Source organism: Anas platyrhynchos, chromosome 21, assembly GCF_047663525.1.
Source record: "Anas platyrhynchos isolate ZD024472 breed Pekin duck chromosome 21, IASCAAS_PekinDuck_T2T, whole genome shotgun sequence".
Taxonomy (NCBI): domain Eukaryota; kingdom Metazoa; phylum Chordata; class Aves; order Anseriformes; family Anatidae; genus Anas; species Anas platyrhynchos.
Genome location: NC_092607.1, coordinates 11,722,218 through 11,747,570, shown reverse-complemented (window position 1 = coordinate 11,747,570; position 25,353 = coordinate 11,722,218). Strand labels below are relative to the sequence as shown.

The following is a 25,353-nucleotide window of genomic DNA, read 5'->3' as shown; positions in this document are numbered from 1 at the left end:
AAGAGCTACTACACAACTGAGACATAAGTAGGAATTAATCACTTTATAAAAATACACCTCATACTCTGAGCCTTTATATTAAAAAGAATGATAGTAGATTAATATTTGGCTACCTGAATTTTTCTCTGTCCACAGTGTTTTAGAGAATAGATTAAAAAGATTATTTAAATATGCTAAAAGTTAATTGTTAAAAAACAAAGTCATAACAAACAGAAATTTACATGGAACAATATATTAATATAAAGTGGACAAAAGACCATAAGCAGAATTACAGTGAGACAATTAAAGTGAGTAATTTTTAAAGAATGTAAGAAGTGAACAATTAAAGGCATTTAAAGATTACATTCAACTCCACACAGTGATGGAGGCATAATTCCAGGGATTGGTGCTGACATAGCAACAGCATCTATGAACAATTCCAGAACTAATTCAGTATATAAACATGGATTCAGAAAATGATTGTTGAGGAAAATTTAAAGAGGTTAAGACTCACCATTCTGACTTACATCTTTTGTTGTTCCCAAATATACAGTAGTAAATGACTGAATAAGACTGTGGTTCCAAAAGTATTTCTTCAATACCAACGCAAGCTTTAAAGAGCCCTCCTTCCTCCCCTGTCAACTTGTGACGTTGTGCAGTGAGCTAATAGGGTTTATGCAGCTGTCTGTGAAACGACCGAGGCACTGATCTTTCTTGGAAAAACAAAACAGCCCAGGGCTGTGCTTGATTCCCTTATCCAGTTTATTCTTTGGCCTCAAAACATTTGAGCTAAGATTGAAAGACAAAGGATAGATTTAGTATTTCCAGGAGAACTGCTCAGACTAGGTTAAGCAGCATCACAGCTGAATTTGAAATCATGCCCTAAATATTACAGAGAAACAAGCAGTCAATACAGTGCAAATCAACAATTACCCATTTCCATTGTTTTTTTGTATTTTTCAAGTATTTTCATTAGTTGAAAAACAAGACCAAGGAAACTACAATATGTGCCTGACTTTATTACTTTAATAAACAATGCATATATTCCATTCTTGGTGCTTTATCAACAGTATGAAGCTAATGCTTTCCTGAACAAATAAATAACTGCAATAACCAAAATATGAAAGCTCTCATTAAATAGGTGGAACCCAAGACAGGAAAGTTAAAAAAAGAAGTGGAATTTTTAAAAATGTTATTGGAAGAGAAGAGCTATCAAAATATTTAATAAAACAAGGAAAAGGTTTATGATATAGTTAAAGAACCTTTAACTGTCCTCAGCCTCAAGATTTATGTTATTTCCAAACTTTGCATAGAGCTGAACTTTCAGGTCAGATAACACTCTCTGAATTGATTCCACTCGAGATTCTAATGCTTCAATTTCTTCTTGTAAACTTTTCTGAAAAAGAAAAAAAAAATCATCTTCTTATGTAGAGCAAGCAAAGTCGTATTTGCCAGCAACATATAAATGATTAAAAGGTACCCCTTTACCAACCTTTTGTCAAGACACACTGTAAGCCTTACTAGAGAGCCAAACAAAACTTAATATGACTTGGTATACTGACAGTCCAATTATGAATTACTGTTCGTGCATGTCCCCCTTCCCAAAATCATATATCAAATATAAATATACCATATTTTAAGAACTGTACAGGTGAACGATGATATGTTCATAGAACGTTTCAAGAAAGAGATTCTAAGTTACACAAGATTTTGTAGACTAGCTATGAGACAGAACTTTGTGTTGGAAGATGCAAATTTATATGTATTTAACAGTAACTATGATAAGTTATTAGTAATTGCTCTGGGATGAAATCGCATCATGGCATTTGGGTATTAATGAACCATTACAGGACATCAACAAACCAGGTATTAAAAAAAAAAAAAAAAAAAAAAAACACTCAACCCAGTTATCCCTGACCTAAACAGACTGCTTGTCAAGAGCAAGAAAAGACACAAAGCTAAACCATCAAAAGATTTCTTTGTTGAATCTTGTTGCTGATTTAACAGGCTCCAGATTTGGAAGGAAAATAACATGTGGTATTATATGATATCATATTTAAGTAAAAGTTGTTCAAGGGATGAACATGCCCTTGCAATGTTTACCACTCTACAGTGGCCACTACAGTAAAGGACATTCCTTCTGTGCTGACAAACCTTTGCCTCCTCCAGCATCTCTTGTGTCTCTTCTTGGGAATGGCTAATGAAGACATCTCCAATTTGGTACGGTATCAGAAGTGAATCACCATCATCAAGCATCATGATGTCATCACAGGCATCTTCCAAATTCTGAAGTTGTTTCTATTTGTCAAGACAGGAGAAAGGTGACCACTTTGTCCTACATTAGTTATTTCAACGGATGCACTGTCGTGCTATCAGTTGAACTGGGTGAATCTGCACTTTGGACAAAGATCCCACCTGCCAGTGTATTAGTACATTTAATAAAGTAGTTCTGGAGATATAATTTAGAATAAATATTAAATTCAATGGAATTGTGACAATAGTTAACTCTCATTAAGAGAAAAATTAACCATCAAGAAAAGGGAGATAAAGAAAACAAATTTCACTTGTATCATGCAGTCATGAAGGATTTTTTTTTTAATTTTGCTAAAGAACAGAAAAAATAGTAGGATAAAAAATGTCAATTTCTTATTTCTACTTTTAAAGCAAGTATACCTTTTTAACTTCTATTTCTTCTTTCAGCTCAGTGATCCTGCTAGTATTTCTTGCAAACTTGTTTATTTTCTGTTGATCTTCAAAAGTAACATTGACATCTTCAGCAGCCTGCAAAGATTAGATCCAAATGAAGACTTAATTTCTTACATTAAATTTAATCTTACAAGACTGTTCCTGCTAAGTTTGTGAAGAGTAAATCTTACAGCTACTACATTCTGCTTATACACGATTCCTTAAAAGGCCTCCACAAGGACATCAGCAATGTTCACATTTAAGCCAGACAGAGCTAGTAGCTACATGCAATTCAATCCCCAACTATCCACAGCATCCTAATGCTAAAGGCCGTGACCCTGACAGCTCTCTATGCTCAACTGCACACATTTCTCCAAGGTCACTGCCATACACGATGTAGCCTATCTGTGTAAATCTGCCAGCAGCATCGCTTTATGTTAACTAATTAGCTGTGAGCTGCTATGGGGGAACTTCAAAGCCATGGAAACTGGCTGTGGGAGCCTTCACTCCCACAGAACCGGGCCTCACACAGGCTCTCGGCCCACAGAAACGGTACCAGTAGGATGACCCCCATTTAGAGGGGGTGAAGCCTGTTACCACCTCACAACACCCCGCACCAGCACGGGCCCCATCTCGTGTAACCAGACCCACACTTGCACATTCAACCCCACGATTGATGACTGCCACAGCGCTGCGCTAACAACGCCGGGCCCCCAGCCGCCAGGAAGGCCTAACCCGTGCCTGCAAATCCCCGCCCTGCTCGGGGACAGAGCCCCCCGGCCACCACAGCCCCGAGCCGGAGCCGGAGACCCCCCAGAATGCCGCAAAGGGTCCAAGAACGGATCCCACACAGCCCGACTCCACTCACCGCCTTCTTCATGGTGGCGGCCATCTTGGGGGGCTGCACTACTCACCCTTCCCGCAGAGGAGAGACACGGCGGGTGGCAAAGCGAGTTAAAACGAGAAAACCGCCCGACAGCGGCAAAACAACGGAGTCTGGGGCTTCACACCCTCCTCTACAGCCCTCACAGCCGGCCGGCTGCCCGCAGACAGGGCACGGCAACGCTCAATCCCCCTCCGCGCGGCACTTGGTACGTCCCAAGCACGGCGAGGGGAGCTGACGAGGAACCAGGGCCGGGGCCGGGGCATGGCCACGGCGCTGCCGCCAGGGGGAGCCGGGAGAGGGCGCCGGGGGCCGCCGGCCCGCTCCCCGCAGCCAACCCCGCCGGCCCTTGCTGGAAGAGGCCTTCGAGTTCAAGTCTTTGAGGAGGGACTTTTTAAGCAGCAATAAATATGTATTTATATTTTCTTAAGCTGAACTGGCTGGTTGGCTGTTTCTAAACAGAAACTGGCGCTTGCACGGTGTAATTGCCTCCACATGCTTGAGTTTATTTAGCTTCTCTCGCAGCTACGAAACAACAAAAAAATGGGATAATCATAACATTTCACAACTGCGGGGGAGAGTGCTGGCACCAGCACGTTCCTGATCCTCAGCTGCAGCCGGTACAAGGGCGGCCCGTGATCCAAAAGCCCAGAGCCCCGGTGAATGGGTGCATGTGGTTGTTATCCACAGGGAGAGCTCCACGCTGACAAGATCTTCTAAAGAATTTGCACTGATGGAGGCTGTCATAACCTCTGGTATTGGAAACAGTGGCTGAGTGGCTCAGACAAGACTCGTTGAGGCTCAGTGATTGGCCCTGTTTCAGCCTGACAAGGCCTTTCTGAAAAAAAAAAAAAAAAAAAAAATGATCAGTATCTCTGGTACCCAGGTACCTGAGGCTTCAGAAATTTAAATACACATCAGCTACAGAGATTTCTGAGTGATAACACTGTTGTCAGGTGTGGAAGGCAACAATCCTGCAGTGTGAGATTTAGAAAGGTCTTCAAAAATATCTTCAGGTGTTTTGCTGTGATTCATCTTTCTGCTATGTGTTCCTGTGAGTTGCAGTTGAAATCCATTCGAGCCAGATACAAAGAAAGCACCTGGGTACAGAGAGTAAAGGCCCTGAAAGGGGTGCTTTTAGGGTGCCTGGCTTTAGAAAGAACTTCAGAAATCTGGGTTAGGGTCTATGGATCTCTGAGCAATTTCTGGGGAGAGTTTGAAGTGTCACAAAGAAAGCCAGACAGTGTTGTGAGCAAGAAGATGTCTGAGGTCAGCACATTCAGTCCCAGGCAGCCAAAACTGCTGAACCTTTTCTCAGAGCTGCTGAGAATTGCCTCCATCAGTTTGGAGTACAAAGATCAAAACCATTTCCTGAAGGCAAAATCTATAACCTTTCTTTCTCAAGCTATGCTTTAAGAAGCATAATAGCCTGATTGCACGCAAATCTTGTTCTTAGAACACTTATCCCTGATAAGGGAGACTGGTGTACACTTCCCTGTTGCCTGGTGGCATCCAAATTCACATCTTCTACCTCCTTTCTTGTGCTTGAATTATAAACAACTCAAGATATATTTTATCCAATGGCCGTTTTAATGAGAAGCATAGGAACAGAAGAAGTATAGGAACAGAAGTATAGGAACAGGGTACTATCATTGGATTTTATTAGAACCCATTGCTGAGGAAGAATCCAGTCCTACTGGAGAATCCTTGCTCCCCAACAGCTCTTTAAAATCCATTCAAAATGAGATCCCTGAAGAAAATAGAAGACAATGCCCAACAGAAAAATGGATGTATATTTTATAGGATCACAGAATCACAGAATCATCTAGGTTGACAGAGACCTCCAACACCATCTAGTGCAACCTCTGAGCTAACACGAATAAGTCCTCCACTAAACCATATCACCATATCTAAACGTCTTTTAAAGACCACCAGAGTTGGTGACTGGACCACTTCCCTAGGCAGCCTATTCCACAGAATGGTTTGGGTTGGAAGGGATGTTAAAGATCATCCAACTCCAACCCCCCTGCCATGGGCAGAGACGTCTTTTGCTAGATGTGGTTGGCCTTGAACCAACCTGGTCTTGAACACTTCCTGGGATGGAACATCCCTGGCTTCTCTGGGCAACCTGTTCCAGTGCCTCTCCACCCTCATAGTAAGAATGTCTTCCTAATACGGAAATCAAATCTACCCTTTTTTAGTCTAAAGCCCTTATGCTTTGTCCTGTTACTATGCTTTCTGAAAGAGTCTCTCCCCACCTTTCCTGTAGGCCCCTTTTAGGTACTGGAAGGTCTCTGTAATGTCTCCCCAGAGCCTTCTCTTCTCCAGGCTGAACAACACCAATTCCCTCAGCCTGTCTTCATAGAAGTACTCCAGCTCTCTGATACTCCTTGTGGCCCTCATCTGGACCTGCTCTAACAGGTCCGTGTCTTTCTTGTGCTGGGGCCCATAAGGATAAACACAATTTCCTGCAATTAGGCCTTATTATGAGGAATTGAAATACAGCATGCTCCATTCAAGTCTTAGCATGTATACTAACACCATCCTCCCTCAGCTTTGGCTTTGTCCATCAGAGATGGGAACACTATAGTAACCCTACTGCCAGCATGCAAGAATGGAAAGTTTGGGTTCCTATTTACCATGGGCTGACACCAACAGTGTTCAGCTTCATGCTAGAGTGGAGCTGATTTGGGACCTCTATTTCAGTAACTGTTTTTTGCTGAGTAAATGTAAGGAGGTCAGTACTACTTGTGGGAAAGAGTGCAGTAGGCTTCTAGCTTAAAAATCAGCTGAGGGAGAAACTTCCAGTGCTATCAAAATAATCTCTTTTGAATACTTAGTTAAAAAGTTGTCAGTTCAGAATTATCATTCCTTTCAAAACTCCTGTTGCAGACTAGTTGAAAACAAACAAACAAACAAAAAAGTGTTTTGAGGGGCTTCAAGCTGACTTTTGTAATATTTTTTTTTTGGTGCATAATTTTTACTTGTTTCCCACTGAAAAAGAATAATTAATCACAAAAGTTCTCCCTGGAGAACTATGTTAACAATAATTTATCTTATGAGAAAACATAATCCTAATTCATACATTTCTCTTTTTCTCAAAGAATCAACTCTCATCTCTCTTCTCTGGCCATTCTACTCTTCCCTAAGTCAGATATCTTCTCTCTTTTTAAAGATCCCACTATGAAAAGATGTAATCTAAACCATTATTATTTCCACGGGTGGATGAAGTGAATAATGCACATTAGGTCCAAGCCAATGTAATTTCCTTCAAGAGAAAAGGAGTGGATTTCATAAGAATTTGATGACTTGAAGGCTTTGAAAATAAATCTTTTTCTCCCACATGCTCAGGCAAGATTTGTGGTGTGAGCATGTTGCCAAGAGTAACTTACTGTAGACCTTTCTTATGTAAATAAAAGTGAAAACAGTGCACGAGTGCAAACATCTAGTGGTGGAGTAAGATAAACTCATTGAACCTTGTGACCTCATTTCTCTTTCAGTTGCATAAAAGTACTTGTCCTTTCTTGTGCTGGTCTTCATTGTTGTTGTGAGCACAGTTAGCTTCACCTTGCACTTTGGTGGGATGCCTTCTATGGTGTATAACCTCCGCACCTGTCATCTTACGTCCTCTCTGGAGTTCTTGTTCATGTTTCCCCTTCATGTTACTTGCTGTAGCCTTCTGCAATATGGCTCAGTGGAATAGTCTTCCCATGATCTTTGCTGCCTAATTGACTTGAATTCCCAAACTCTTTACCCTTTTTCCTGAAGTTTCCCTGAAGAGCTCTTCTCTGTGTTTGAGCATCTTGAAACACCCACACATCAACAATGTTTGTTAATACAAGTTGTATTAGATATGAGAAAACACAATAGAGATTAAACAGTTGGTTTGTATAGATGTAGCGTTTATAAAATCAATCACTCCTAGCAAAAGCCACACAAAGTTGTACTATTTTAATTGGGTCATTATAAATAAAGGGGCCAGTATAAATAAAGGGAAATTGAGCTTCACCTTCTGTAAAGAATATTTCTCTTTGCCCTCACTGTAGTGCTTTATAGAGTTTCTGCAGCATCAGCTGGACCCATTAAACTGAGGGGAGTTTCTGCTGGCTCTTTCTGCCAGAGATAGAAGCCAGAGATTCCCCTTTGCTGGGAAACCCCTTTCTGGTGAAGCTCAGTAGAAGACCTTATTCCACCTACCTCGAAAGGACATGTAGGACATGTACCATGCAATAAACATGGCACTTTATAATCTCATAATTCCGGCTCAGCAGAACAGTTGTTGCCTCATGGTGATTTAAAATAAAAGGTATACAGCTGATAGAGGGCTATCTCTGCAACCCTGCCTTCCTCACCACTACTTGGCATCTTGATATCAACAGCGAATATACAAGAGTCCAAAAGATTGGCTATGTATTTCTCTTAGTCTATAATCCATCTCATTCCAAAAATGTTTCTGATGGTGGAACATCTCTCAGTTTACCAGGTACTTTTAATGGCCCGTGCTGGAAGTCCCTCATGGCTATGCAGGTCATACAGCTGAGATATCAATCTTGTTTGTTCAGTTGTTTAAATTCAGTGGTTCATCTCCAACAAAGACTGCTCACAAAGTACCTGAAATTAGGTCTTCATCCACAGCTGTACAGGTAAAAACAGTTTTAAGGGCAGCACTGTCAGTGCCAGTTTCTATGGTCACTATGTTTCATGGAAGAACACACATAAGAAGGAATAAAGTCCAGTTCCCTTCTTAACCATGACGCTGCAGGATTCTTTTCTTTTACCATATTAAAAATGTATTTGTCACTGAATCTGGAGAATGGCTTTAAACTCAGATCTATCAGTACTGTATCCAGTCTGTATTGATATTCATTATTTTTTAATCTGCACAAGTTTGTCTTTTTTTGTTTCCTTTTTTTTTTTTTTTTTTTTTTTTTTTTTTTGGCAGAATTACAGTGGAGTTTTGGAAAAGAATGTTCCTAATATCAGATGTCCTCATCTGATACTTTACCAAAGACAGCAATAAATACATTAAGTGTTTTCCCAAGGGCAAGAGTTGCATTCAGTAGTCATACACATGAGGAAACTTGACTCTTCGCTACAGAGGACTGTGGCCAGGCATTTGAACTGAAATAAACAGTAGGATTTCAGGCAAGGGCTTTATCTGATGAGCAGATGCAGTCTGCTCTAATCCCTGCAAAAGCAATGAATAAGAGTAACCAGGATGTGGCCCAGAGGGTATTGAGTTCAGTGAAGCATAGCCCAAGTGCCTTTTGGTTGACTAATGGTAAAGGGAGATAGAGATTTCATATTTTCTTATGGCTCTAATAAAGACAAAGGAAGCAAAATGCACTTGGCTCACACCAGTTCACTTGTTAAAGTTCAAACTCTTTTCTTTGTGATCTTAGAAATGTACTGCTGGATTAATAGTATCTTTTACATATCTACTAGGTCTTTCATCAGAAAATACTCTAAAGGACACAGGCAAGGATTGTTGCCCCAGATTGTTCCCCTAGATGAAACAAAGCAGTTCTCCATAGTAGTTGGTAAATATATATATGTATATATAAATATATACATATAAATATATATGTGTAAAATCTCCGTTATATTCACCATTTTTTTTTTTAATTTAGTGACCAGATATTACTACAAAACTGTAATCCTGGGCAAGATGACTATAACACCAATAACTGGCACTCCTCCCCTCTGAAGACTTGCAAATAGCCACCGTTTTGTATATCATTCAGAAGGCATTAGCAGCAAACAACACAAAAGCTGCTAACAGCAGGTTGGGACTTTGAGTTCAGAACTGGCTCAGAGGAGAGATAGTACTGACACAACCCCCTAAACCATTCCTGCATTTTGACAAGAGTTCAAGATGTTAACCTCATGAGAGCATCACCTATTATCTTGGTATTTCAGGGGAATTTAGAGACGAGATATTGTTATTTATGAAACTCTAATTCTAGAAATATAATATGACATAAAGCAAAAATAACATGACAGTCTATATTAACATAATTATGCCTTATGAAATTCTATAACATTCCAGTTCAGGAACAATAAGATAAATAATTAAATAAATATGTATATTTAAATAAACGAGATTAATGTGCAGGAACAATACTTTTCTTTGTCAAACTGTCTAGTAGCATATCATAAAAATAGACACTTGAAAATCAGAAATAGAGCCTTCAAAGTCTTAGCAAGTAGTAAGATTTTGCTTTCAAAAGACTTGATATGATGTCAGGTTTATTTCAGCAGAAACACATGCATTGGAGCGAAAGAAAAAGAGTAATCTGTGCAAATGTTACAGGCTTAGTCAACAAATCCAGTAAATTGCATGAGTTTGTATTTGATTCAAGTGTTTGTATAATCAACTCAGCAAATTCTCTCAAGAAGTCATATAACATTTTTTCCAGGCAGTTAAGACTGTGACACAGCAACCAAAAGCTTCAGTTCATAAGTATAGATCATTATTTTAGATTTCAAGTGTTGTTTGAATTAAAGGGATACTCGGGATCCTCAACATTTCCTGCTTTTGAAAGCTTTCCATGTTTTTGGCAAACAGTTTTGGATTACTTACTTACGTTGTAGAATCAGGACCACTGGAACTGAAATTGTTTTTGTAGCTTTTCAGTACCACAGCACAAGTGCTAATTTGCCCACACTAACTGCATGTGAACAAGGCAACAGCACAACATACACCTGTAAAATACATTAGCAAAAGGCTAAATACACCCTCACTTGTGCAATCACATGTACAAATGCATATAAAAATTAAGTGCAAATATACACTATTGCTCTTAAGTACACTGTTTCTGAAAGCAGAGCTAAAATTTATTTCCCAATGGGGAGAAATCACTAAGAATCACTGTCTCAGGATGCAGATAGCTACTTACATTCATCTCATTTTACATTCATCTCATTAACCATGCAAGCTGTTAGGGATTTTTACAATTGGAAACTTAAATACTTATAGAATTTAGGTGCCTTTTGAACTGGGGATGCCTGAAGATCTACATTTTGAGCAGTATACAGATCTAGCACTCCACATGTCCATGTGAAGTGGCACAATTTAAAAGATTCCTTTGGCCTGAATCTTGGGCAAAACTTAACCACCCAAATTCTTCTGTAGATTTTAGGCAGTATCTTTCACAATCTCTCCTAATACTTCCCAGGGCCCTCTGTGGCTTGAAGATCTATTCATAAATCTCCATCTAGATACTATGTATTTACACAGGACTCTCTGCAGGTCTAACCTCAAGTGGATGCAAGTTAGCCTGATTTCTCAGATACATCACCTAAAGTCACTAACAATACCACAGGGGGAAAAAATGGTAATTTATGGAATCTGTATTATCTCTGCATAATCTATAGGCTTTTGCTGATACTGCTAAAGTGAATTGTTACAGTACAGACTAAACCTAAGTGCACAGTGCTTACATGTCATGGATCATTAGGAAGCATGAAAGAGGATAAGTCACTCTGTTTCAGTGGTAAGGAGAATACTATTTACATTATACCTTATACCTTTTTCTGTCCTCTAAGTTGTTCTATGCATAACATCATGCTATGCTAATAACATCAGCAATAAATTGACAGTTATTTTAGAGCCATAAATATACATCGTTTTGCAAGTAAAAAAAACAACAACAACAACAACAACAAACAAAACAAACAAACAAAAAAAAACCATTCATACTCACTCAGACAAATATAAAATATAGGGAGATGCATTAAGATTGTCAATAGTATCAGAATGGAGAAGGATAGGATGGGAGTCAACAAGAGAAAGATGGGTTATGAACATCTGGGAGAAACAAGACTGAGAGAAACACCGGGACTTGTCTTAAACTAGTATGGTATGAAGGAATCCACCAGCAGTTATTACTCAGGAAGTTCTGAGCTGTCCTGGGGGGTTCAGTTCACACTGGATTCCTTCATTTTCCCCCTGGGGGTATTGAAGACCAGTAAAAAGAAACCAGGATTTCCTGTATCAACTTCCCTGGCACAATATCCACTAGTGAAATTCCTACTTCTTGAACATGAACCATATGATCTGAAAAATAAAATCTTCTGACAGAATGCTAAATTCTACTGCTTCTTAAACTGAGACGTGTCTCTCTACAGGGCTGTGTAGAAGGTGAAGAAAACTTCTAGACTTCTGTCAGCTCTGTCCAAAGAGAAAAATTCAGTCTGGTGCATCAACTGATCCTCATAGTATCCTAATGCATAAATCCTTTGCTACAACAATTCCTTTCCCTGCTCAAGGAGGACAAAACTGCTAAAAGAGACAAGAAAATGAAAACCAGAGAGTGGTTCTAGTTATCAAAAGAAAAGGGAAAAGCCAATTATGTCCTGAGTATTTCCAAGCTGACTATCAGAACATCTTGCCATGGACCTCAATTTCTTGAGTTTCAATAAACTTATTTTTTGGTAAAGTAACATTAAGTGTGCTTAATTTAAGTCAATAAATCTCTTAATTTTCTTGAACAATGTACTTACTAATTAGAAACTCCTTTCACAGTTGAATGTCGCAATGTTTATTGCAGAGGTAGATACTTCAAACAGGTCATGGCCAGCTAGAAGATTCCTTGGCTTGTGGAGTTTGAGCTATTCATCTCCTTTTCTGGATCCCTCTCTGAGGATTATCGTGTTCTCAGTTTGCTTGGCAGGCCTATTTTTCCACACTTCTATTGTCCTCTTGTAGGTGTAGTCATCTACAATGTAATGAAATTAGAAGACTTTAGTGTTATAAAACTATGTTTGAGCAAAAAATATCAGTTTCTTTTGCTTTCATTTTACACTGAGAATCTATATAGTAAATTTGAGGTCTTGATTTTCTATTTCATTTCAGTTTCTCTTCTGTAGAATGGGAATTACTGTACTTTCCCATTTCCTAAACTGAGGTTAAATTCATCAGTATTTACAAAACTCTAAGATCCTCAGATGGAAAGAGGCACAGATTTAGAAGTGTATAAACAAACATGAGCAGAAAAACTGGAATAACAACACTGTTTTTCCACTAGAGCTTACAAGTTGCAATCAACGTATCTTCCCCAGCATTGTGAAATACCTTCCCTATGACAGAGATTCTCCCTTTGTAGTCTACCCGTTCTCTTATGACACTTAAGTTGTAGCATTTTAAAAAGCACAGGAGACTTTGGAAACATTTTTAGGGTCAAAATAGCAAAAAGCTTATTCCAACAAGGAAAAAGAGTAGAGGTCAGGAGACAGGAATTGTGTAATATGTCACAAAACAAACCAACAGGAATTACAGGTATTAAGGAAAGAGATCCACTACCAATCCACAGCTCTTGGACACTGACAGGTTATTTTGGTGATATTTAGTATATTTGAAACATATTAAATGAAGAGCAGTTGGTTCACTTTGCACTAGCTCCATGCTTTTGACAAGTTTTACAATGTGTTTGAAGTCAAGCTGTTTCATTTCCATGAGATTTGCAATCACACCTCAGTCTCTACATCCCAGTGAGAAATTCTTAGCTTGATGGAAATTCCATGCTACATTTAAAGAATATTTTACTGTTGTTTCCCAAAAGGTAGGACTAGCAATTACTTCTGCTTTGGAAGCAGCTCTAAAAGTTGGACTTCAGGTACCAATTAAATATTTTAAGTGCTACAAAACATATAGCCTTTCTGTACCTCTACAAGGATCCATGTCAGGTTCTCTACAGAAGCATCACACTAGCAGATCATTTCTCAAGGAACATTCTCTCCTGATATCTGGCACTTTAGAAATCAAATCTCACCCTCTCCCTATTTAGTTTTGATCTTCAGATATTTTCTGCTCTTTGACCTAGAAATACTCCTTGCCGCACTGTAAAATGGAAGGGAGCTTTTCATTCACAGCTGGCTCTAGCTATTAGAATTATTAGCAAATATTGGGTAGACCTCTGTGGAACATGGTGACATCCTCACTCTTACACATACTTCAGTGGGGTCACCTCATGCCGTGAGGATATGGCCCCAAAATTCATCTCAAGAACCTTGCTAACTGGTGTTGATTTACTGTTAAAAGTACCCTTGATGTGTTCTAAAGGTCACATGAAATATCTCACTGAAAATTAAAGGCTTGTTTTTGAGATCTTTTAAAAGGGAGGGGAGGAAGAAGCAAAGGCTGCAAATGCCCTTAGAACTGCACTTTACCAGAAATTGAGGCAATCATTAGCTCTCTCAGCTCCGGGCCTAACTGAGCTGCAGATACACTAGCTTCCCTGCCAGAGAGTTACATCACGACCACAGAAGTTAAATAAAACCTTTTCCATTCAGTAATTTTAAAACAGCTTAATAGAACAGATTTCGTATTAACAGGGTGGTTTCTTCCTCATAGCAGTGAGAAACATGGAAAAATTGACCTGTGCCCAGTTTAGTCTTGACTTGCCTATTCCAGACTCCTCTAAAGAGATCATTTCACAGTCACTAAGCTGTGACCCTTCACGTGGGTTCATTTGGATTCCTTAAATAGACAGGTGTCCACAGAGCACACAGATTGTCTCTTCTCATCTGGTTTCTCAGAAGAACTTATCATTGAACCAAGTCTGAATTGCACTCAGTTGACAAGGACAGGCAAGATGTGCTTTTAGTGGAACTGGTTCAGAAAAAACAAATCACAAAAATAACAACTTCTGGTTGGGATATTTCCCGTAAAATGAACCAGCTTTGAATCCGCTTGAACCAGCTTTAATCTTAAAGCCCACCTAGAAATGCTCTGACCTTGTGGACTATGTGGTATGATCCCATAGAAGAAAATCACTAGGAAGGGAAAGGATGTAGAAAAATCAGCGAAACTCTCTTCAGTGAGATGTCACACTTCTGTACATGTGTTGATCACTGCCACCTTTGTCTTTTAGTTATTAATTTGACTTTGAGACGTGCCTTTCTGGGTCTCAGATTCAGTGCCAAGCCCACCTTCTGTATATTTCTCTGCTTGTCCCGTGTCTAACACACCCATCTGCACACTCCACATCTTGTCATCAGACACTTAAACAAAGGGGATTAGGAGCTGAGTCAACAAATGCCACTGGAACAAGATGGAAAAGGTAGTGTGGGGCAGGAGTAGAGTGAGTTCTCGCAGTAGCATACCTGTGTTTCCTGGACATTCTCCAGTTTACGGGTAGCTCTGTCCTGCAGCAAGATCCACAGCCTGTCTGGCTTCTCCTGCAGGGAAAGGACAGAGAGCTGAGCATAGATGTCCTGGGCTGCTTGATCTGTGCCAGCCCCTCTTCTGCCTTCACTCAGCTTGAAACCCTTTGGCTGTGTCCGAGGGTTACTGTGCAGATTCCAGTTAAGAGACTTGTGGCAATAAATGATTATTTATTTTTTTTTTGTCAGAATTTAAGGGCTGCCAACACTAACAGCGAAGGGAATTTTGCCTTCTCAGGTGATTCACTCCCATGCCCTTTTCATAAGTGGGTGGTTAGTCAGATGGGGCAGGAGCAGCCCAACTGCCAAAACTTGCTGTTCCTCGGTCCCTTCGCTTTTCAGTCCATCATTTCAGAGTACAGAATCTGAAGGAAAACCAAAGTGGTCGGTCACCTGCGCGCTGCGAGCACCCACCCTCCCTCCTCCTGCAGATGCACCCCGACCACTTTGCACCGGGAAAAATAAATAAATAAATAGAAGTTCCCAAATCCCCAAGCCAGAGACAGAAGCCGGTTCAGGAGCCGTGCAGGCAGCTTCTCCGAGCAGCGGGGGGGCCGCTACCTGCGGCGATCCCCGCAGAACCGCGGGGCCGGGGACCCCCGGGGGACCACGGCAGAGCCCCCGGGGACCCCCACGGGTGGCGGCGCTGGCTCGGCGCCCTCTGCCTCGCCTCACCCCTGCTTGAACCCCTTGCCCCGCAGCCTCCCCGTGCCGGGCCGAGCCCCGGCAGCCGGCCCCACCTCACCCCACCCAGGGCTCCCATTGGCCCCCGATGAAAGTCCAGCGAGCCTCCCCGCCGCTCTATAAATACATAGAGGCGGATGGGGAGGCTGTCACCGCCGCGATGGGAGCCCGCAGCATCCTCCTCCGGCATCCCGCCTTCACCTGCAGCCTCGCCGCCGGGAAGCCTCGGGCAGCCTCCTCCCTGTGCGCCCTGCGGGGCCGCGGGCACCCCCTGGCCGCCCTGCCCGGACCCCCCAGCTGGCCCCTGATGGGCAGCCTGCCCGATGTCCTCTGGAAGGGGGGGCTCAAGAGGCAGCATGAGACGCTGGTGAGGAGGAGGGAGGGATGGGGGAGATGGGGATGGGGGAGATGGGGATGGGGGACATGGGGATGGGGATGCTGGGGATGGGGATGCTGATGCTTCGGCAGGGCTCTGGGGAGCGCCCCGCACTCACCGTGTTTAGGGTTTGGGGGTGATGGTCTCTTCTGCGCCCCCCAGGCCGAGTACCACAGGCGCTTCGGGAAGATTTTCCGCATGAAGCTGGGGGCTTTCGACTCGGTTCACATCGCAGCCCCCTGCCTGCTGGAAGCCCTGTACCGCCGGGAGAGCTCCTGCCCCCAGCGCCTGGAGATCAAGCCCTGGAAAGCCTATCGGGACTATCGCGACGAGGGCTACGGGCTGCTGATCCTGTGAGTGGTGGAGGGGCTCATTTCGGGGTGGGCAGGGACCGGGAGTCCCCCCAAAACTCCGCAGGGACCGGGACCCCCCCAGGACTCCTCTGCCTGTGGCTGCGGTGAAGGTGCTGCCGGGGATGCCTTGTTGCACATGCTGCGGGGGTGTCTTCTAATCCGTCTTGCTTTTTTTTTCCTTCTTCTTTTTAAAGCATCATTTCTCTCTCTTTTCAGCCTGGCCGTTTTTAATGCAGCCAGGGAATTTAATTCATCCTTTTCCTCCTAGGGAAGGAAAGGACTGGCAGAGGGTGAGAAGTGCCTTCCAGAAGAAATTAATGAAGCCCAGCGAAGTTGTGAAACTGGACTCCACGATCAATGAGGTGCTGACACATTCCTTCTCTCCCCCCACGGCCCTGGAAACTTAGGGAAAAACAAAGCAGACCGAGCGGCCTGGTTCACCTGGGCTGCTGCTCATCTGCTCTGCAGTGATAAAACCATGAATTAATGCTCTGAAATCCCCCGGGGAATAATGAATGCAAACTGATTATCGGGTCTGACCAAATGTGAGACCACACAAATTTATAGCTGAGACTCACCACCTCCACAGAATAGTAAGATTATTCCACAATTATATGGGCTCTTGCAAACAGAGGCTTTGTTTACTTTTCATGCATTCAGTGTTTTTTGCCTTTACCTCTTCATTTTTGGGTTCCTCCTGCCAGGGAATACCTCACCTCCCTCTTTAATATCCACATTCTTCACTGAGTGTGAGAAACAGTTTAAGTGGTTTTCTTTTGTTTGTTTGTTTGTTTGTTTTAAAATTGTGAAGCTCCAGCATTATCCCAGTGTCAGACTGAAGCATTTTGTTCTTGTGGAAGAAAGCTCAGTTCACTGAAGTACAGACAGTAATAGCATCAGCAGTGTAAAATCCAAACCTACATTAACACAGCAGTAAACAATACTGTTAAAGGAACAGGAAACATAAATAATTCTACATGTATTTTATGCAAGATTGCCATCTGTTTAAGGCACAGTTGAAATGTTAATTAAATAGGATTTTTATCTATTGGTGTTATCTTTTTTTTTTTTCCTTTCTCTTTTCTGTCCACCACTTGAAGGTCCTAGAGGACTTCATGTATAGAATAGATGAAGTTTGTAACCACAATGGACAAATGGAAGACGTATATTCAGAATTCAACAAATGGTCATTTGAAAGTAAGTCTTTTTTTTTTTTTTTTTTGCCTGAGAACAGTATGCATTTTGTACCTGCAGTGACATTTCAGTTGAAGTCTAATTAGTGATGACTGTAAACTAACTATTTCCAAACTATAAACTAAAGTATCATGGAAATTATGTTGCAGAAAAGCCAGGGATCATTAATATATGTAAAAATCATTAGCTGTTACACAAACTCTTCAGTTCTGGCCAGTTACCTATGTGGCTTGTAAGAAATTTCAAATATTAATAGTGGTTTAAATCCAAAACTTGGGGGTATCACAGTGCGTTTCTCCAGAGTGAGATCAGGTAGCCCATGACCACTTCTGTCTGATATTTGTTAACTGTCAGCAGCACAAGATCAATGAAAGGACCCAATAACAGCGAGGAAGTCTTCATTGTAGACAAGTATTGGAAAATCCTAATTAAAACGTTTTGCATTGAGATTGAGAAACACTGGACAGAAGCCTTCATCTTCAGAAACCTCTCAGAGCTTGCTAAGGAGCCTCCTGCCAGCAGTGACAGGGCAGGACAAGCTGCAGCAGTGGTTTCTACAAGGAAGGGTGGTCAGGAGAAGTGCTTAACTGAGTGAGCTCTGCCAGACCTGCCTGCTTGTGGCTGGCTCATCTGGCAACCTGTGTAATGAGTTCCTAAAAGTATGTGTAGTGTTTTGTTTGGTTGGTATTTTTCCCCTCCTCTCCACTGTCAGTGGTGATGGCTGCTTTTGGAAAGTGAAAAATAGGAAGCGACGGCTCAGAAAAATACTATATTTAAAAGTGAGTGGGAACGGGTGGGCTGTGGGATGCTGCCAGTGTTAGCAAGTGGTTTCTGGCTGTGGAAAGAACTAGGAGATGCTGGACTAGACAGGCTCTTCAGCCCCTCTTTTCCTGCAACTTGGTTCTTGTCAGTAGGGTTGACCAATAGCTTATTTTCCAAATATGCCACCCCTGTTTGGCAGAATGGTCTGCTGCTCACGTGTGAAGATCAGTGGTGAATTCTATTTGTGAGGAAAGTGCTCTGGGAATGGGGCGAATGTGCAGAAGGTATTTTGGAGTGCTGTTCTCACAGATGTTTGTCATAGGACAGAGAACATTTTTCAGAAGGATAACCAAAGCCACTGCCTGAAAATAAATGGTGGACACTAAATTATACAAGTGAAAGGGTGAATAATAATATTGCTTAACAACAGGTATCTGCCTGGTGCTGTATGGAAAGAGGTTTGGTCTCCTACAGCAGGATGTAGAAGAAGAAAGTCTGAATTTCATCAAGGCTGTAAAAACGGTATGGATGAGTCTTTACCTGGGGCTGTACCGATTTTTCTGCTGCTGTGGGGGTATTGGTTTAAATGGGTCACCTGGAAAAAAAGAAACTCAAGCTTCTGTGTTACATGTGTGTTGGCAGCTTTGTACACCTGATGCCACACTTGAATGTGCAGAGCTAGTGCTGAGCATCTGACTGTCCCTTTTATGAAGTGCCTAAACCTGTATGGGTAACGGTTGTGTAGACAACAGGGTAATCCCAGAAATATAGTAGTCGGGTTGGTTGGTTAACTTTCCTCTCCCTCCGAGGCACCTGTTGCGCAATGCTGCTGTTTGTTGGGTGACTCGGAGTTGTGTGGGATTATGCAGATTTGCTGCTGTGCATCTTGCTGCAACTTGGCCTCTGATGCTTATAGCCCTATTTTTACCCAGCTAAAAGAGAGGCATCTGGTCTAGCTTAGTTTTTTAGCTCTACCTGTTTTCAAGGGTGAGAGGCACTGCCAAAGGGTGGCTTGTTCATTTCTGGAACAGGTGCCTAAAATAGGTAGTATGGTAGGTAGGATTTACCTGGTGAAAATTACCTCCTACTTTACAGTCTAATTTTGTTCACATTACAAATAGATTTTAAAGATTTCAAAAACTTTCTTCACCACAGATGATGGCTACTTTTGGAATGATGATGGTGACCCCCGTGGAGCTTCACAAAGGTCTGAACACAAAAGTCTGGCAAGCTCATACTAAAGCGTGGGATGACATCTTTAAAACTGGTTAGTTCTTTAAACTTGACTTCTGTTCTTTCCCTCTTGTTGGAATTAACTTTTTTCATATTTGTTACTGCCATATAATGCTGTTAATTGCTATTTCCAGCTCAGATTAAGACACCTTTCCTGCAGCTAACTACAGACCTATTCCAAGCATAGGAGCACTGTTTTCTCACTTAGTGCTGTTTGTGTGGCAATACCCAGTCCACAGGGAACCCCCAGAAATTTGGAAACCAGTAAAGTCAGAGCCCAGTTTAATTTGTCATAAATCACTGGAAACTGTATAAATGTCTCTAAAGCAAGGTATACAAGTTATAAAGAGGATGATTCTTGTAGGCTGCTATTGAGAAACAAGAATTTTACCTGTAACAGTTTGCTTAAAGAAAAAACAGATTTTCTGAGCAACCTGGAAAAGAATTCTGAGTCTTAAAACAAAAAAAAAAATTAAATCATAAGGTATAGTTTGACTTTTTGATAACATTTCCTGTCTATTTAAAATGAATCAGCCTCCAAGGTTGCAGAAATTACTCTAACTCCAGATATGAAGCAAGCTGATATTGTCAATATATTTGACAGTGATAGCTCTAGCTAAAGATTAAGAAAAACTTTGGCACTCAGATGTGGCACTCAGATGATTGTAGTGCTGAGAGGTATATTTTTCTTAGGTATTTGAGTAATTGATACTTCAGGAGTTCTAGTCATGCCAGCCACTTGTGCACATGTTTTATAGCTTTTTAGTCTATGGCTGTTAAGAAAGACACCTTAAACCTGTTTTGTTCAGAAAAAAAAAGTTTGTTGCCTTTGCTTGGCATGAATAGTTCCTTAATTAGGAATTGGTTTTAACAATTGGGGTGTTGATGAGAAAGGATGGGTAAAATCTAGTTTGCTATGTTTAAATACAAGAAGTACATAACATTTGGAATCTATTGTTGCCTTCCCATAGTAAATGAGAAGCTTACACTTCCCCTCAGGAAATTAAGTACTAAAAGTTCTTTGATTCATTAACACCTTGATCTCTTCTGAAAATCCAAGCCAATAAATTTTACAGACTTGTATTTCTGTTTGCTAAGTATGTCATTTCACACATCACTGATTTCCTTTCCTAATTTTAGAATGGTGAACTCCCAGCAGCTTACAGAAACTCTTTCTGTTCACAGTGTTTTGTTTTGTTGGTTTTTGTTTCTTTGTTTTTTGTTTTGGTGGCTACTTGTCTAAATGAAAACACCATTATTTATTCAGCACAATGCTCTTTTATTGGAAAAAAAGAGCATATGTTGGTATCCTCTTTCAAAATCCTGCATGTGAGCCATGTATTTTTTAATTTTTGTAGTATTTTAACTATTATTTTCCATTGATTACCTCCTGATACTCCCTCCTCAGCCAAGCACTCAATTGACTGTCGGCTGGAAAAACATTCTGCAAACCCTCATGAGGATTTTCTGTGCGACATCTACTCTGGAGGACAGCTTTCTAGGAAGGAGCTGTATGCTGCCATCACAGAGCTCCAGATTGCTGGAGTTGAAACGGTAAATTCAACTTCCTTGTAGAAAGTTTTTAAAGTTAACGTCCTTGCTTTCTTCCATAATTGAACCAACACAAAACCTGAGAGTGAGCTAATGCTGCAGTTGCTTCAGTGGCCTAAATTCCTAGAGAACGACTGGGGGATGGTTCCTAATCCATTAGGTTTACAAAATACTGTAAGGCAGTGGCCAACTATAAATGTGTCTTTGAACTTCTGGTAACTTCTTTTTTCTGTCACTAGTTGGAAACCTTACATTTCTTTTTGTTTTGTTTCAGACGGCCAATAGCTTACTGTGGGCTTTGTACAACATTTCACGCAATCCACATGTTCAGCAGAAACTTCTTCAGGAAATACAGAGTATTTTGGCTGCTAATGAGAGTCCAAGTGCTGAGAACTTGAAAAATATGCCTTACCTAAAAGCATGTCTGAAAGAATCCATGAGGTAAAATTCTCAAATAACTTGCAGAAAGCAACATGACCACAAAGTTTTACCAGCTATTGCATACTAACTTTGTGTGCCTCGTTATTTAGGGTTGTTTAATATACATATAGGAAGAAAAAATGCTAGAAATCTGACCCATTTTTTTCTTTCACTGTAGAGTAACACCATCCGTACCTTTTACCACTCGCACTATTGACAAAGAAATGGTTCTAGGAGATTATGTACTACCCAAAGGGGTAAGTCAATTAATTTATCTTATTAAAATATTTTATCAATTAACTATCCTATAAACAATTGAAGTTAGTTGGAAATTTCAGTCCCAGAATGACTTTGCCAAAGGATGGATTTTGGCATCAGGCCTAAGTGACAAAGTCAGGACAAGAATTCTCTTAAGTGGGAAAACTATCGCTGCCTGCACTGTTATTTGGCCAAAAATATTTTGGTGTTCCATTTCAGGTTTTTTCTTCCAAAATTTTCAATTATTTTCTGAAGAAGCTATGACCTTTCCCGTGTTTGGATTAATTTCCAGAGAATTGCATGAGTCCTTCTGAGAAAAATGCCTTGCCTTCACTGCTGCTTTTTTTCCACTAACAAGCTGATTCACTTGGTAGCTCTAAGCCAATTTTAAGTTGAGACTGTCTCTATTGCTTTGTTTGTAGACAGTACTAATGATAAATACCCATGCCTTGGGTTCCAATGAAGAATACTTTAATGGCTGGACTCAGTTTAAACCAGAGCGCTGGCTTCAGAAGAACTCAATAAATCCATTTTCTCATGTCCCATTTGGCATTGGGAAGCGGATGTGCATTGGACGTCGCTTAGCAGAGCTGCAGCTTCACTTGGCCCTTTGCTGGGTAAATACTCCTCGCATAACATCTTTTACACAATGTGTGGTTGTTCTATACTTCATCTCATCAGAAGATGTGGAAGCTAAAACATGCTAACTGAAATGGTTGTGTTTCAGATCATTCGCAAATACCAAATAGTGGCAACGGATGATAAGCCAGTGGAAACACTCCATTCAGGAATACTGATTCCCAGCCGGGAGCTCCCCATTGCGTTTCACAGGCGATAAGGTATGGGCATAACAGTCTCCTGAGTAATGAGACTTTTCTTTGAACCTCATTTAAAGTCATCTATTCACTTAGACTCGTATTTCTATGCTCTCACAATGTGAGACTTATTAAATGCCATCATTCTTCATTACTTTTAACAAAAAAACATATGTGCTGCAAAAGATCACAATATACATTCTTTTTCATTTTAATACAGCTTGCAAACTGACAAATGAGAATTCTACTGCTGCCTTTCCTGAACAAAATATATATTGACTGGGAAAGCCAAAACCTGTGGTAACTGGTGGAGAAACTGCAACACACATGCCTCAAACAACAGAAACAGTACCAACAAAAGCTCCTATAATGTTTTATTGGAAAACGTGGTTAATTCAGCTGTACTTGGCAATGCTAAAAGGAAAGAAAAATAGTCTGCACATTCATATACCTACACAAATACACTGGCTTAGTGCAGTGGAGGGACTGTGCAGGACGGAGTTTGCTGTGAGTTATAGAGTGTTAGATATGGTTGTTAGTGTACAGGGAAACTATTACAGACGCAAGCTGTTCAGTAGGCTAGCCTGAAAAAAGCTCATCTCCAGTTTGTGGGTATCATAGAGGAAATCTGGGGGGATAGCAATCACTACTGCTCTGTTCCTGTTAGCTCAGGGTTGAAGAGCTTCAAGAAGTCAGCTTAAGGGTAAAGAAACTTGCTTAGTCCTTATCTTTTTTTTTTTTATTATTTTTTGTATGCGAGGCCTTATCCTTTAATGGAATCACTGGAATCCTATGGGTTCTGCCACTATAAAATGATGATTATCCTAACAGGATAGTTCCTTCAGCAGATAAGTAATATAAAATGCATGTTTAAAGCATCACAGGAAATAAGGAATCTAAATATTTCCAGTGTTGTTTTTTTTTTCTTTTTTTTGGTGGAGATTTCAATACCTAAATGTTCAGATATTTCTATATCTAAAGGTTAAAACTGTCACTGCCCTACATATACAATACTGTATATTAACTATTATGGCCACAAGTGTATTTTTCCTATGATGCAGTTTCAAGTGACAGTTTATATACAAATCCATGAATGATTTCTTTGTTATATTCTGAAATAATATAAATTCTTAGCATTTGTTGTCTTCTAGGGTGGTTTTGTTTGCCTGTTTGTTTTCCTCTGTTATTGTCATATATTTTCATGCATTTACATGTTTGAGTATGTGTAAAGCAATCTGTGCATTATTTGAATCTTTCTAGACAATTTTGTAACAGCCAGTTTTGTAATAAAAATATTTTCTATAAATATTCAACCATAGTTTTATAATAAAAGTCTTCATTGTGTTACAAAAAAAAAAAAAAAAATGTGTATTTCATAGTAACTTCTTGAACAAAAAATTGCCATGATATTTCCCTCTCTCATGCTTCGTTGAGCTTAAACTGCTCAATGCTTGATTTGTGTGGTATAATTGCAGCACAAGAAAAAACTTGGGGTGAGACTAATAGAAAACTTGTACTCTGTTCATCTGGTGTTTTACATCTGCATGCCTATAAGTCTTACATCAACCACTGATGAAACAAACACAGCTCCAGCACAAGCTCAGTTCTGTCTGTTAGCAGTGTATGAAGGCAAAGGCTACATAGCTAAATGATGATAAGTGCATTACCTATAGCTATACCCCATAGCCTCCAAAGACTCCAAGAGATTTTGATTCTTAACATGGTAGACTGAAATCTTAAGCACCATTTAAGTGCCCCATGATATCCCAGATTTCTATTAAAGCTTTCTGACTCAATCCCATACCTAACCCCACAAGAACTTCCAGTCTAGGTTTTCCTCCAGGACCTGTTTCACCCTTGCCAAGCCCAGTTCCTGATGGAGGGGGTGCTGGGCACTGCCTGGTACAGGACCAGTCCTGGGCATGCAGATCCCAGGTTGCAAGTATATGGGTAAAGCCCTGCAGCACACATCTTTGATGCTCAATGCCTCTTGTGCCATTAATTTTTTTGCTATTCCTTCAGTCCAGGCTAGGCTGGGTATTCTTGAATGTAACTCCTTCCCTACAGTTCCTTTCCCTTGGTGTAATCTTATCAGGCATCAGTGAACACGAGCATTACAGGGCTTTCTGCATCCCCGTTGCAGTCTGAACACGTTTCTCCCCACCATGCACAGCACTGTGGGCTCCAGGGATGAGGTTGTTACATTTCTCTTGCGCTATGACAAGATAAAATCAATCTAAAGTTTTGAGAAAATAATATGAAAATAATTCGAACCTTTGCAGGATCAAAAGAAATGATGTATAGGGGGAAAAATAAAAGCCACTCTGACAGACAGCCTGGTGGTTCCTCAAAGAGCAGAGCTGACAGTCAGCAAAACCACATTGTCTTTGCCAAGTTAAGCCTCCCTCTGGTTGAATGAATGATGGTGTAACAAAAAGTGCACAGTGCTGCATGAAAATGTCACTTTTCTGAACCCCATATTGTAATGTGTACTTTACGGAGGGTGCAGTTTGTGCGGCTGAAACCAATGTGACAGCCGGGAGCACTGTGCCTGGGAGCCCGGGGCAGGCAGGCTTGAGGAGCACAGCTGCTCATCCAACTGCTCGATAGGGCTGGCAGCTCATGCTGACGTGCATGTCCGTGTAGGACATCTATCCAAGCTGCTATGGAATTAATAATATACACCAAGGCTCTTCTTATAGTATTAGAAACTAATATTATTTCATTAGAGGCAATGGAACTGTGCCAGTATAAAACAAGTGTTAGTAGAAAGTCAGGATTATTGTTCAATTCGAGGCATATCACATTGCTTTAAAATGTTTTAATTTAACCTTTAAAGACAACCAAAGAGAAGAGGTGTTATCAAATTGAACTGACCTTGACAGTCTAGCAATCAGGCATTTCGAAATCTTTTATTGCTTCTGTATTTTAAATAGCAGGTTCGTGTTTACTGGGCTGCTTATTAATTTCACTCTTTAGATTTAGTGGACACAA

At 40.8% G+C, this 25,353-nt stretch overlaps 2 protein-coding genes and 1 long non-coding RNA gene across 5 annotated transcripts; 1 reads left to right on the top strand and 2 right to left on the bottom strand.

The window, feature by feature from the left end:
* Positions 1–978: 978 nt before the first annotated feature.
* PFDN4 (prefoldin subunit 4) lies at positions 979–3,789 on the bottom strand. Its single transcript, XM_005010425.6, has 4 exons — positions 3,533–3,789; positions 2,653–2,760; positions 2,134–2,277; positions 979–1,375 (listed from the first exon to the last, which is right to left on the bottom strand). Exons 1-4 carry the CDS (start codon positions 3,554–3,556, stop codon positions 1,244–1,246), a joined length of 408 nt encoding a protein of 135 aa, XP_005010482.1. The 5' UTR covers positions 3,557–3,789; the 3' UTR covers positions 979–1,243.
* A 370-nt stretch (positions 3,790–4,159) lies between these two features.
* Positions 4,160–16,073, bottom strand: LOC139999194 (uncharacterized). Of its 3 annotated transcripts, none has more exons than XR_011804410.1 (5): positions 15,892–16,073; positions 14,654–15,078; positions 12,053–12,267; positions 10,131–10,252; positions 4,160–4,385 (listed from the first exon to the last, which is right to left on the bottom strand). It is a non-coding gene; the product is annotated as an uncharacterized lncRNA (long non-coding RNA). The 3 variants fall into 3 exon arrangements; XR_011804411.1 differs by having other exon boundaries at positions 14,654–14,728; XR_011804412.1 differs by lacking the exon at positions 15,892–16,073 and adding an exon at positions 15,275–15,420 and having other exon boundaries at positions 14,654–14,728.
* Positions 15,521–23,667, top strand: CYP24A1 (cytochrome P450 family 24 subfamily A member 1). Its single transcript, XM_027473075.3, has 12 exons — positions 15,521–15,764; positions 15,936–16,126; positions 16,395–16,488; positions 17,227–17,323; positions 18,513–18,604; positions 19,238–19,349; positions 20,724–20,869; positions 21,141–21,307; positions 21,465–21,543; positions 21,967–22,161; positions 22,272–22,383; positions 22,580–23,667. Exons 1-11 carry the CDS (start codon positions 15,558–15,560, stop codon positions 22,380–22,382), a joined length of 1,491 nt encoding a protein of 496 aa, XP_027328876.2. The 5' UTR covers positions 15,521–15,557; the 3' UTR covers position 22,383; positions 22,580–23,667.
* Positions 23,668–25,353: the final 1,686 nt, after the last annotated feature.

What these genes read in the sequence shown, in the direction of transcription:
- CYP24A1 (XM_027473075.3), top strand. Translation starts at nt 15,558, where the DNA reads ATGGGAGCCCGCAGCATCCTCCTCCGGCATCCCGCCTTCACCTGCAGC. An exon ending in GGATGACATCTTTAAAACTG is followed by an intron (nt 19,350 to 20,723) that starts GTTAGTTCTTTA and finishes CTCCCTCCTCAG; the next exon opens with CCAAGCACTCAATTGACTGT. An exon ending in TGTCTGAAAGAATCCATGAG is followed by an intron (nt 21,308 to 21,464) that starts GTAAAATTCTCA and finishes CTTTCACTGTAG; the next exon opens with AGTAACACCATCCGTACCTT.
- PFDN4 (XM_005010425.6), bottom strand. Translation starts at nt 3,556, where the DNA reads ATGGCCGCCACCATGAAGAAGGCG. An exon ending in CCGCCACCATGAAGAAGGCG is followed by an intron (nt 2,761 to 3,532) that starts GTGAGTGGAGTC and finishes TAATCTTTGCAG; the next exon opens with GCTGCTGAAGATGTCAATGT. An exon ending in AGATGCTGGAGGAGGCAAAG is followed by an intron (nt 1,376 to 2,133) that starts GTTTGTCAGCAC and finishes TTTCTTTTTCAG; the next exon opens with AAAAGTTTACAAGAAGAAAT.